This window comes from Octopus bimaculoides, chromosome 18 (genome assembly GCF_046866305.1).
Source record: "Octopus bimaculoides isolate indiv1 chromosome 18, ASM4686630v1, whole genome shotgun sequence".
NCBI lineage: Eukaryota > Metazoa > Mollusca > Cephalopoda > Octopoda > Octopodidae > Octopus > Octopus bimaculoides.
In genome coordinates, this window is record NC_142945.1 from 18,290,221 (window position 1) to 18,303,214 (window position 12,994).

The 12,994-nt window shown below is 36.4% G+C and overlaps 2 protein-coding genes across 3 annotated transcripts in view; one reads left to right on the forward strand and one right to left on the reverse strand.

Moving 5' to 3' along the window:
• Nucleotides 1–11,477, reverse strand: part of LOC149132016 (uncharacterized) — a 30,706-nt gene extending 19,229 nt beyond the window's left edge. The window contains exon 1 of the mRNA XM_089365883.1: nucleotides 11,260–11,477. Within this exon, the coding sequence (XP_089222009.1) occupies nucleotides 11,260–11,353 (94 nt within the window). The 5' untranslated portion in view covers nucleotides 11,354–11,477. The remainder of the gene's footprint in view (nucleotides 1–11,259) is intronic.
• Nucleotides 10,484–12,994, forward strand: part of LOC106871237 (uncharacterized) — a 33,539-nt gene continuing 31,028 nt past the window's right edge. Inside the window, exon 1 of one of the 2 annotated variants that reach the window (XM_089365881.1) lies at nucleotides 10,484–10,719. The gene's annotated coding sequence lies outside the window, so the exon portion shown is untranslated. Of the gene's footprint in view, nucleotides 10,720–11,581; nucleotides 11,722–12,994 lie in introns of those variants that run through there. The other variant, XM_089365882.1, reaches the window with a different exon arrangement.

The following is a 12,994-nucleotide window of genomic DNA, read 5'->3' on the forward strand; positions in this document are numbered from 1 at the left end:
TCTCGTGAGTTTTTTTTTTTTTTTTTTCATTGTTCCAGAAAACAGGAAGAATGTCAAGTTGAGTTTTGGTTAAGTGTAAAACAAAACGGGTTGTATGAGAAATTTCTGGAATATTTCTCACAATGAAGCTGGAAGTAGAAAAACCAATCGTAGGTGAAAGGAGTGAAAGAATGACTCAATATCTTTTCCATTTCATCTATACAGTCCCCACTTCCACTCCATTGCACATTCACCCTCGCCAAATAAATAAATAAAAATAAAAAAACAACAATCTAAAACGATGAATTAAGCTTGAAGATAGCCAAACCAAAATTTTATATTCTTTTCTACTCTAGGCACAAGGCCCGAAATTTTGGGGAAGAGGGCCAGTCGATTAGATTGACCCCAGTACGCAACTGGTACTTAATTTATTGACCCCGAAAGGATGAAAGGAAGAGTCGACCTCGGCGGAATTTGAACTCAGAACGTAAAGGCAGACGAAATACCGCTAAGTATTTCACCCGGTGTGCTAACGTTTCTGCCAGCTCACGGCCTTACCAAAACTATATACTTTTTTTTTTCCTACTCTAGGCACAAGGCTTGAAATTTTGGGAGAGGGAGCCAGTCGATTAGATCGACCCCAGTACGCAACTGGTACTTAGTTTAGCGACCCCGAAAGGATGAAAGGCAATGTCGACCTCGGTGGAATTTGAGCTCAGAACATAAAAGACAGACGAAATACCGCCAAGCATTTCGCCAGGTGCGATAACGTTTCTGCCAGCTCACCGCCTTACCAAAATTATATAGTAACGAGAAAAATCTCTCGTACTGTTTCATGCACTTTAGAATATTTGTGTTAAAATTAAATGCATAAAACGTATTGATGGACATTTAAATTACTATATATGTGTGTGTATGTGTGAGTGCGTATGTGTGCACGCGCGCACGTGTGTATGTGTGTGGAGAGAAAGAGAGAGAGAGAATATAAAGTTTAAAAAATAGTTATGTAGGCGCAGCAGTGTCGTAAGAAGCTTGCTTTCCAGCCACATGGTTTCGGGTTCAGTCCCATTGCGTGGTACCTTGGGAAAGTGTCTTCTACTATAGCTTCGGGCCGACCAAAGTCTTGTGAGTGGATTTGGTAGACCGAAAGTGAAAAACGCCCGTCGTATGTGTGTGTGTGTAAGTGTGTGTGTGCGCGCGTGTGTGCGTGTGTGTGTGTCCGTGCATGTGTATTTACGTCCCTGTAATGTAGCAGTTCGGCAAGAGAGATCGATAGAATAAGTACCAAGCTTAAAAAACTAACTCCTGGGGCCAATTCATTCAACTAAAAAAATTCTCCAAGGCGGTGCCCCAGCATGGTCGCATTCTAATGACTAATACAATAACTCATACGTATATTGTATGTATGTATGTATGTTTACATATGTATAGACATATATATGTGTGTGTGTGTGTGTGTTTGTACGTATATGTACATGCGTGTGAGTATGTATATATATATATATATATATATATATATATATATATATATATATATATATATATATATACATACATACATGTGTGTGTGTGTGTGTGCGTACGTGTATGTATATGTGCATATGCAGATTCTATGAACTAAGTTTTACTTTCCCTACGCCTTTGGAGTAATTTCCCTTTATTCAACAGCTTTTTTCATAGCGTTTTTGTTTGTCTTAATAACTGATGAGATGCCGGAGCAGACTTCAGCCCTGGCATCCGAAACTCTGAGTTTTATTATGACAACCAACTAATTGTCACATATCATATTTATAGATAAATTCCTCAATGTACATAATATCGAGGTCTCATTCATTCTTTTGTTGTCATATTATCATTATTAATATATATATATATATATATATATATATATATATATATATATATATATATATATATATATATATATATATATATATATATATATAAGACATGTGCTTATACATATGTATATCTTATTAATTTCCCCGTACGGCTGATATTCGCTTGCCACTAGTGATTGTATTTTGATAATACTATCACTCTCATATTTACTTATATATATATATATATATTTCTCACATACACACAGTCACATACGACACACGCATACATATACTCTTCCAGAACGCATACATAGAAAAACGACACTGCTACGTACATGTAAAGAGAAATATGAATCCAAGCATACTTTCTCACATCAGCATGCTCGGACAAATGTAAATGCAAGTGAATTCATGAATATATGGAGGATAACACTTAACTAGAATTGTCAATTTGTTTTTATTACTTGGTGAGAAACAACTAATGGCAATAAAAAAATAATCTCTGTAAACAGAATAGCTTTAATCTACTTAAAGACATGCAAAGGATTAGCTGGACTGAAACAAATGTCTTATAAAATAAACTACGAGTCTGCTCTTTTCAAACAAAACTAATACGGATGCAGTCCAAGTTGAGGAGTAGATCTCAGGAGTTAACCGGTAAAAGAACTGTATGCGATCTTAAGATTCAGCATGCAGTATGCTCAACGTTTCTATTAGGGTTAATACACTGTGCAATAAAATCTTTATTTTACACACATACGCACGCACGCACGCACGCACATACACACACACACAGATACACACACACACACACATATATATATATATTAGGCAAAATGAGATAACAAAGCCAAGGCTGTGAGGAGTTTTCAGGACATTTATAAGGAAAAATATATAGATATAGTCTTACAGCTGTTTCTGGGATATTATGTATATCCCTTCATCAGAGTCGATGTGAGATGGTTAAATAGAGGTAAATATTTGAGTTCGAAATAAAGAATTATTATGGAAAAGGAGGAGATAGGGAATATAGAGGGAAATAAGAGAATGAAAGTAGAAATAGAATATAAGATATATCATGATATTGTAGTTGCAGTTCCATTATTCGAGGCAAGTGGTATATAGAAGTGGTAAAAAAGTTTCCTGAACATGGTATGTATGCAATAATAGTAGATCATGTTTAATCATTTCAAAGTATAGAGCCGTGGATTATCTAGAAATCAAAGGAAATAACTGCTATTCCCTTCAAACTTTGCTTTTGTGACGTGAACATCTATGTCTTGAAACTAACTTATTTTTCATTACATTTCAGACAGATTCAGCGTTGACTCACTGAACCAGAAATATCGTCATTGCAAATATTCTGTTCAATACCACAGATTTGCTTGTCAGTTACTTAACCATAACCACTTGATCATGTCCCTTAGTGGCTGACAATATGTGCATCTCTGATCATGAGCAGGAGTAGTGGGGGAGCATCGTAGCTATGCGTCAAGAGGGATTGTTTGGCATTCGAATAAATGTAAATAAAGCAACATTTGAAATATTAACCATTTTTTCATACTTTCTAGGACTAAGCAAATAAGAAATAGCAGTTGTTGTGTATATGTACATGAAAATATATATATATATGTGCTCCAGCATGACCACAGCCACTTGGCTGAAACCTATAAATAAATAAATAAATAAATAAATAAATAAATAACATAATAATCAGAATTTTTCGCATCGCTGGAATTCTGTATTATTTAACAGCACATATGCAGAAAGTAGATCAGGTAAAGTATCACATCAATACCCTCTAGTACTTGACTGAAATCGGATAACATAATTCAACCAATGAAATCACTTCCCATCCCACTTTCCAGTAACTTCGCTTTCACTCACAGAAACGTACGAGGTGCGTTCAAAAGGTATCCGATTATTTTTCCCACTAAAGTTAATGCCGCGACGGCAAAATCCTTTGGGTGAGATGTGGCGGCATCTTTCCTGCGCATGTGTGAAAATTTTCGTGTCGATAGGCCACGTCAGTTTCCGGTTGTTACGCTTAGAGTACAGGTGCGTAGTGTGCGCTCGTCAGATTTTCGTTTTCACGCAAAGTGACCGAACGCATCGAGTAGAGATCATAAACCCATCTTTCATCACCAGTGATGATGGCCTTCATGAACTTTGGGTCGTGGTTTATACAGTCCAGCATGTCCTGAGCGATTTCCATGTGGAGTTTCTTCTGCTGTTCCGCTAGCATCTTCGGGACGAATTTTTGCCAACACTCTGCTCATGCACAAATCCTCCATTAAAATGGAATGCACAGATCATGTGCTTATTCCAACTTCATGAGCAATTTCCTGGATTGTTACACGACGGTCTTCCATAACTATTCGCCGAACCATCTCAATCGCCTCCTCGTTTCGGCTTGTGGATAGCCTGCCTGAGTGTACTTCGCTCTCCAGTGAAGCGCGGTTTGAAGCAGTTGCATCACTTCTTGATCTGAGTCTTATCCATGGCATCATCGCTAAAAGCCTGCTGAATCTTCTGGATGGTCTAAGCTTGAGTATCACTAAGCTTTTGACAAAACTTGATGCAATATCTCCGCTCGATGTGTTCAGTCATCTAGCGTGGAAACGAAAATCGGACGAGTGCGCACTACACGTCTGTACACTAGGCGTAACGCCCTAGAACAGCTACGGCCTACCGGCACGAAAATTTTCATGCATACGCAGGCAGGGTGGAGTCACCTCTCACCCTAAGGATTTTGCTCTCGCGGTATTAGTTTTGGCGGGGAAAAATAATAAAATCGGCTACTTTTTGAACGCTCCACGTATGCATATGCATACACTCTGTCACACACACTTTTGCAAAGAAATCAAATCAACCACAAAAATCTGCCTTAAAAATCCCACCCTATCATCTTAAAAAAGAAGAGGAAGGACACATTTGGCAATATATTCAAAATGACGGGTTAACTACAGTGACATAACGAGAGTACCACCTGGAGCAACCCTTAAGTTTGCTGCGCCCGCCCTCAATTATACGGGTTTATACAGCAAAGCAAAAGTTGCTGCCTCCATAAAACTTTGCCCAAGATAGACCATCCCAAGGGTTGGTCCCCTTACCTACGGTTCTGGTTAACCACGGCTGCAAAGTCTCCTCAATCATGATCCGCCTGTGACCGACCAACAATAACAACATTCATTGTGTCGTACACATAAATCAATGGTTAGTCCGCGATACTCCTTAAGAAGCATAGGGCCGGTTTCCTGATTTCTCTGGTGCATATATTCCTTCCAAGACGGGATGCCGGTCTGTCACAGGATAACTCGTTTTACTAGCTGAGTGGACAGGAGCAACGTAAAATGTAGTATTTTGCTCAAGAACATAACACATCACCCCGTCCAGGAATCGAAACCACAACGTTTCGATCATGAGTCCAACACTCTAACTACTAAGCCATGCGCCTTCGTATACATAAATCAATACGTAACATGTGCATAAATCAATTAAAGTTACGCATAAATCAATGCGTAACAATAATTGATTTATGCACAAGCGCAGAAATCAAATCTATGTATACACTGGATACCACTCTCTCTCTCTCTCTCTCTCTCTCTCTTCTTCTTCTTCTTCTTCTTGTTCTTTTTCTTCTTCTTCTTCTTGCTCTCTCTCTCTCTCTCTCTCTCTTTCACTTTCTCTCTCTCACGCACGCACACGCACACACACAGAACCAACGCGAGTTTCTCTCTACGCTACTCAACTTGGTGGGAAAATTCAAAGTGATGCTGACGAACTAACTAGCTCTAGCTAGGCTTATGAATATCAAGAATTTCGAAGCTTAGTGATGTCTGCTTGCAACGATTCAGAAATAGTTAATAAAATTTCCTATGATAAAGCAGGCGGCGTACCAACCGATGACATCGAAGCATTTAAGTTAAATGACGCAATTACATATGACTTACGACTTAAGTCCTTCAATCCCTATGAAGCAGGCCAATTACCACTTTTCTTCACTATTTACTCAGAACAGACTCTGTACTGTCTTTTCTGCTTCTCTCCAGTTGGATCTCTGCTTTTTTTATTTCTGCCGCAGTATTCCTCCACCTGGTATTTTAGGATGTCCTCTCTTCCCTTGTTGGTTTTTTAATGGTCGTCGATGCTTCTGTAAATTTGGTTCTTTTCTAGATAGAGGAGTTGGTCATACGCAAACCCATGGTCCATATTAATCTGGTCTCTGTCCCTAACCTGCCCAGCATGTGAGGTCCTACAATAAGCATGTGATGTGCTGGCCTAGCTCGCGGAGTCACTGAGGCACACAAGCTACCTCGGCGTCAAAGACAAGACCTTTGTGATGGAATTAAATGCGAAGAAGCTCTAAGTTTCCCAAGTGCATGATGGGATGTAATTGCGTTGTATACTTAAGGTTTGAAAAATGAACCTTTGTTGGTATAATCCCTTGCAGACTTGTTGTTTTAGTAGATTACTACTATCTGTAGTAGTAATCTACTAAAACAACAAGTTGGAATTACCATGTTTTCAGTACTCAAGGAAAGGACCACGTGCGCATGCAAGAAATAACAGTAAACTATGAATGTCATTCTTAATTTTAATTTCAATTTTATTTTATTAATAGCCCTTTTCTCTTCTCACATATTTTATATTCATTTCTGATAAAGTTTTTCAAAAAAGCCGAAACATGTAAATTAATTAAAACACCCAAAAAATGTTTTAAAAAAGTGGCATTTTCATTTTTATTCATTTTCAGTATCTACTTACTCGTGTAGTACTTTTACAAATCTTTTCAAATATATATATATATATATATATATATATATATGATTAAGTCTGCACAGCCAAAACAACAGTCTTTAATGAAATAACGAATAAACGAACCTTGAGTTCTGAACTTATCAAATTCCGATCATCATTCCATCCCCCATTACGAATATTCACGCCGCCACCACCACCAATGTGTCACCTATCAAGGTAATGTCACTATTTCCAAAAACTTAATAACAATGCTTCAAATTATAAGCAATAATTTCCATGAATTTAGAACAGCTACAATCTGTGTGATTTCTATAAACAAAATATGGTTATAAGATACTGCGATCAAATGTCTTGCCTCCTTCCTACTTGCGAAAAATTGTACAGACCACGTGCACACAAAGACCATTACCGCTTGCATGGAGATGCAGATGAAAGGGTATTTTTTTGTTTTTAGTAGGACTTGACCATACCCTGCTACAGTTTATGTGTGTGTGTGTGTGTGTGTGTGTGTGTGTGTGTGTACAGTATATATATAATTTTAAGTTTTTAACTTTACAGCTTATGTCTCTTTACAATTTAACTTTTTTTTAATTACAGATTGCTCAAGGATGTCCCCCTGGGTGGCGACCACCGCGGACTGCTGGTCGGCCCACAACAACTCCTACCTGGAGATGAAGGCACACTGGCTGGACTCCAAGACAACACGCCGTCCTGACCTGCTCTCAACTCAGAGAATATCACACCTTTGATGTTCTCGCCCAGGATATGGTGGACTCTCATTACGAGTTCCATTTGCAAGACAAGCTGACCAGGATCACGACAGACAACGGCAAAACTTTATCAAAGCATTTATGCACTTTGGCACAGAAGTTGAACTATTGCTAGGCATTCATGGAGCTGCTGCCGATCCGGATATGGAGAGTGTCGAGGATGTGGACGAAGTTGAGTACATTTCTCTTGATATATATATATATATATATATATATATATATATATATATATATATATATATATATATATATATATATATACATACATACATATATATACATATATATATATTCACATACATACATACATACATATATATATATATATATATATAGAGAGAGAGAGAGAGAGAGAGAGGTGGGGGGGAGAATTTACGAAAAAAACAACAGACGAAGACAATGTAACCATATGTGAATCGTTGGCGATTTTTTTCTTCCGTCTTCCTTTTCTATTGGACTTTCCTCTGTTTCTGAAGAAGAGCTTTGCTCGAAACGTAAATCCATCTTTCTTTTCTTCCCTGAACGTCTGCTAATACTTTACATGTACCACGTCCTCGCGTTGTTTTTTTTTTTTTGTGTTCTTCGTTTCTTTTTTCTTTATTTTTTGGGGGTGAGGATTTACTATATATATATATATATATATATATATATATATATATATATATATATATATATATATATATATATATATATATATATATATATATATATATATGTATATATATATATATTATCATCTATATCCGCAAGTGTGGCTGTGTGGTTGAGCATCTAACTTCCCAACTATATATATAATACAAAATGGGACAAGAACGCAAAGCATCCAGACAGTTAGGTGATACAACTAAAGGGACAACAAAACATCCAGATAGACGATACAAAGAAAACAAGGACAGGTCATTCGCAGTTTTCTTTCTTCAGTCGAGATCCAGATTATCTTTGCAATTTCAGCTGCTTATTTTCGATATTGCTCCAATCTGGTCAGCCCCAAGGAAAAACTAAGCTAAGAGCATTAAATTCCTTGGAAGAAAGCAGCGAATGTATACAAAAACAAGGACGGGAAAAAATGGACAATGTTACACAAATACAATAAAAATAATAACAGGACATAACAACAGGTGTCAACACATATACATATATATATGTATATATACACACATATACATATATATATGTATATATACACACATATACATACATATATATATATACATACATACATGCATATTATACGTGTCTGAGTTTGTTTGTCACCACTTCGCTTGACAACCGGTGTTTGTTCGTTTACGTAAACTCGCAGCTCGACTAAAGAGAACAATAGAATAAGTGGTAGGCTTTTAAAAAGATTTCTATTTGGGTTAACTTAATCGACTATAAACCCTTCATGGCGGTGTGCCCCAGCATGGCCGTAATCCAATGACAGAAACTAAGTGCTAAAAGTTTAATGAGGACACACACACACACACACACACACACACACACACACATATATATATTTACGTAAATTAAACGGCTTATGGTGAATTCATTTTCATATGCATTAATTTCCTCAATGGAAATGCTAACTACGCCCAAAGCCAACCGCTTTTAAACCACTGAAGTTCAAGTTGAACGATGTAACCAGTGTGAAATGGTGCCACGAAGTTCATGGGCACCGGCTTTTAATTTTCTTCAATTTTTCTTGTTGTTGTTGTTGTTGTTGTTCGCCTTCTCCTCATTCCAAAAGGAACCTCGAACAACAGAGTAATTAACATCGAAATAAGTTCCCATATATAACATAAATGTCATCGCGTCTCGAACGTATTAAAAGTGTAAACAGTTCAATTACTTCATTACATACTTTCATTATATAGACACACATTTATACAAACATATATATACATACATACATACACATACACACTTCCATCCATATACACTCTTACATACATACATACATACATACATACATACATACATACATACATACACAATACATACTTACATATATTCATACATACATACGTAGGTATGGACCTATTATACATGTACTTGTGAGTAGGTGTTTGTGCAAATTAGCGTACATTGAGTTATAGATTTATCTGTGTATTGCATAGCATACATGCATGCTTACATACGCACGCATTCGCAAACACACACACATATAATGGGTTTGTGTATATAATATACACACACACACACACATAAAAACACACATGGGTACTTGGGTGTGTGCACACAAGCACGATTGTGTGTGTGTGTGTGTGTGTATGTGTGTGTGTGTGTGTGCGTGTGTGCGTATGAGTATATAAGTTTGTATATATATATATATATATATATATATATATATATATATATATAAATAAGTTTGAGACAGTGTATAAGTATATATGTGTATGCATGCGAATCTAAAAAAAAACAAAAAAAACAGACTAATAAATAGGTGACATTCAAACATGTGCAGACTGTTCATGCAAAAATATAACTAATTTCTATCGGTGCTTAACGAATGTTTTCAGGTGTACACACGTGTTTGTATGTGAATATGTGTACAGAGTAACCGCCTATCTGTCAATGTGCGTCTATCTGTGTGTCTATCTGTGTGTACGTGCGCGTGTGTGTGTATGTGTGTTGAAGATCATTGCCTCCTGACTTCTCCACGCCCCGTTACTCTCTTTTCTTTTTTTCTTCTCCCCCCACCACCACGACGCTTTTGATTTCCTTTCCACCCACCTTTATTCTTAAAAAAATTGTCTTATGCCTTCATCTGCGAACGATTGTCATTATACGAAGGCGACGACGACGACGACGAGGAGGAGCAGTAGTAGGAGAAGTAGGAGGAAGTGGACGACGAAGAAGCGAATAAATTTCATAAGAAACAACGGAGTAGGAGACAACTCCAGGAACGAAAAAAAAACAAGAACGAAAAAAAAAACCCATAAAACAACAAAAACAAAACACCTGACTTAAACATTCACGAAGGGAAGGTTCGTCAGCACGTGTCGTGGGAGTGATTTTTAAAAATTACATCTCACACACACATACATATACATAATAACCTGCCTATAAACACAGATATATATATATATATATATATATATATATATATATATATATATATATATATATATATATAATTATATAGAATATATGTCCTATGTATACATATGTAAACATACACCTTCACACTTAGCGCGTGTCAGTACAAATAGCTCCTGTAAGTTAATGTAAAGTTTAATCTGGGCATGTATGTCACGATTGTAACAAGTGCTAAGAATTGTCAGCATCAGATATTATAAGACGTTGGTCTCTTTTCTTTATAAGTAAATATATTTCATTGTGGTATCACATTCGACCAAGGAAACACGGACATTTTCCCCCTACGTTATTTATATACCTGTGATAAGGTACGTTGCTAACTCGCTTTTTCTGACTTAATTTTTTTTTTTTTCTTTTGCAATTATACTTTGTTATTTTTTTTTACTGCATTTATGTGTGGGTATCTATGTATACGTGGATATGTATGGATATTTGGAAGTGTTCCAAACCAATGTATAACAACGCCGGAGTTTAGAAATAGGTGTCCTTCGAAGTCCCGTACTTCACAGGAAAGGAAAATGCTAGATAAGTTGGGAGGGTGTAAAAATGTAAAGAAAAAGAAATTGAAATTTTGCGGGTAAAAAGGTTTTACAGACATAAAAAAAAAGATGCTCCAAAACAGTTATTAAACTATTATTAAACAGTTATCAAACAGTTATTAAACTATTATTAAGCAGTTATTAAACAGTAATTAAACAGTTATTAAACAGTTATTAAACTATTAAACAGTTATTAAACTATTAAACAGTTATTAAACTATTAAAAAGATGCTCCAAAACAGTTATTAAACTATTAAAAAGATGCTCCAAAACAGTTATTAAACTATTAAACAAATGAAAGAAACCAACCTTTTCTTTTCATATAAGGTAAGGGACTTTGAAGGAAGGTGATTCCAAAATCCCACTGACTTCTCAATATCTCCTTCTCATTCTCTTCATACATCTTTATCGAATTAATCGATTACACACAAATACACACACACACATATATATATACACACGCACACACACAATGATTAATTAACTATAACATAAACCAGTGATGCGCAAATCACGATCCGCGTGCCATATCCGGTCCGCGTGCCATATCCGGTCCGCCAATTTTATTGAAAACGCGTGTCAGTACAAATAGCTCCTGGCTCTGAAAAATCTGTTGCTCCGCATATCTGTCTTTGCTTAGCGGAAACAGAATTCGGCATTGAGGAATGAATATCTTACTTTTGCTATGACCTCGGGCCAATGAATGTTTCTTAACACTACAAACACTCCACCAAAAAAGACAAATGGGGATGCGTAGGATTCCTTGACTTGGTAATATTTATAATTTTTTTTTCTTTTTTTCCAGTGGCGTTAATTTGAGTAGTAAATGTTTTCATCTTTCTAAATCAGTGGTTCTCAACCATTTTTCTTTTTTTTTCTCTTTTTTGGCCTATGGACATCTTTAATTCCCATTTCACTCTCCTGCAATTTCGAGGGAGGGGATAAGTCGACTACATCAATCCCAGTATTCAACTGGTACTTATTTTATCGACTCGTCGGGACTTGAACTCAGAATGCAGAGACGGACGAAATGCCGCTAAGCATTTTGCCCGGCATGCTAACGATTCTGCCAACTTGCTGCCTTAAGTTTCATATAATTAAGATACCGTAAATCCGCGAGTATAATCCGCATTTTTTCAAAAAAATTTAGAGGTCAAAATCCCTAGTGCGTACTATATACGAGGTTAAAAATGAAAAATATTTTCTAAGTAATGTCCGAGTCTCTATTTGCTGTCCGGCAACGTTTATTCAGACGCATTTTGTGATGTCGGGCGCGAAAATACCTTAAGCTAAGCCTGAAAGCAATGAAGTCATAAAAGAATCATCCATAACTTGCCGTAAGCAACATTTATTAAAATAAAAGTGTTGTATATCGCCTGCACTGGTTGACGTTGTATGGAAAGATGAAATAAATGAAAGCGAATTTTCTGATGTTGACTATGAATCTGACGATGACGGAGATTTACACTACAATGATGCTGACATGTTTACGGAGGAACAAATGGAGCAGTTATTTGATGCTGAAAGGATTTGAATAAATGTGTTTGCTTTTGCTTTTGTAACTGATAGTGATAAATATGTGAAAGGCTATTTACTTAATATTTATTTTTCACTGACGTTATTACTGTTATTTTTTATTTTCTGCTAACAAAGTGCACAAAAAAGCTACACGTTTGCATTATGTCATATATAGAATAATAATAAAGGACGTTACCGTATATATGTTTACAAACCAAGGACGTTATATAGACCTCCTTGACTCAAGTTAGAGAAGGGATGCGTATTATACACAAGGTTTAGGTTTTTCAGAGGTACATCCCCCTAAAAATCCCCTGCGTATTATACTCAAGGGCGGACTATACTCGAGGATTTACTGTATGGTTTTCTATTGTTTAAGCTTTCTCAATGCCTTGACGAAGAAACGAGGATTATGAGGATGCAAGCTCTATTTTGTCTTCTATAACAGGCACAAGGCCAGACAATTAACGTGAGAGTGGTTAGTCTTAATTGTTACTTTATTCTATGGACTTTGGAACGATGAAAG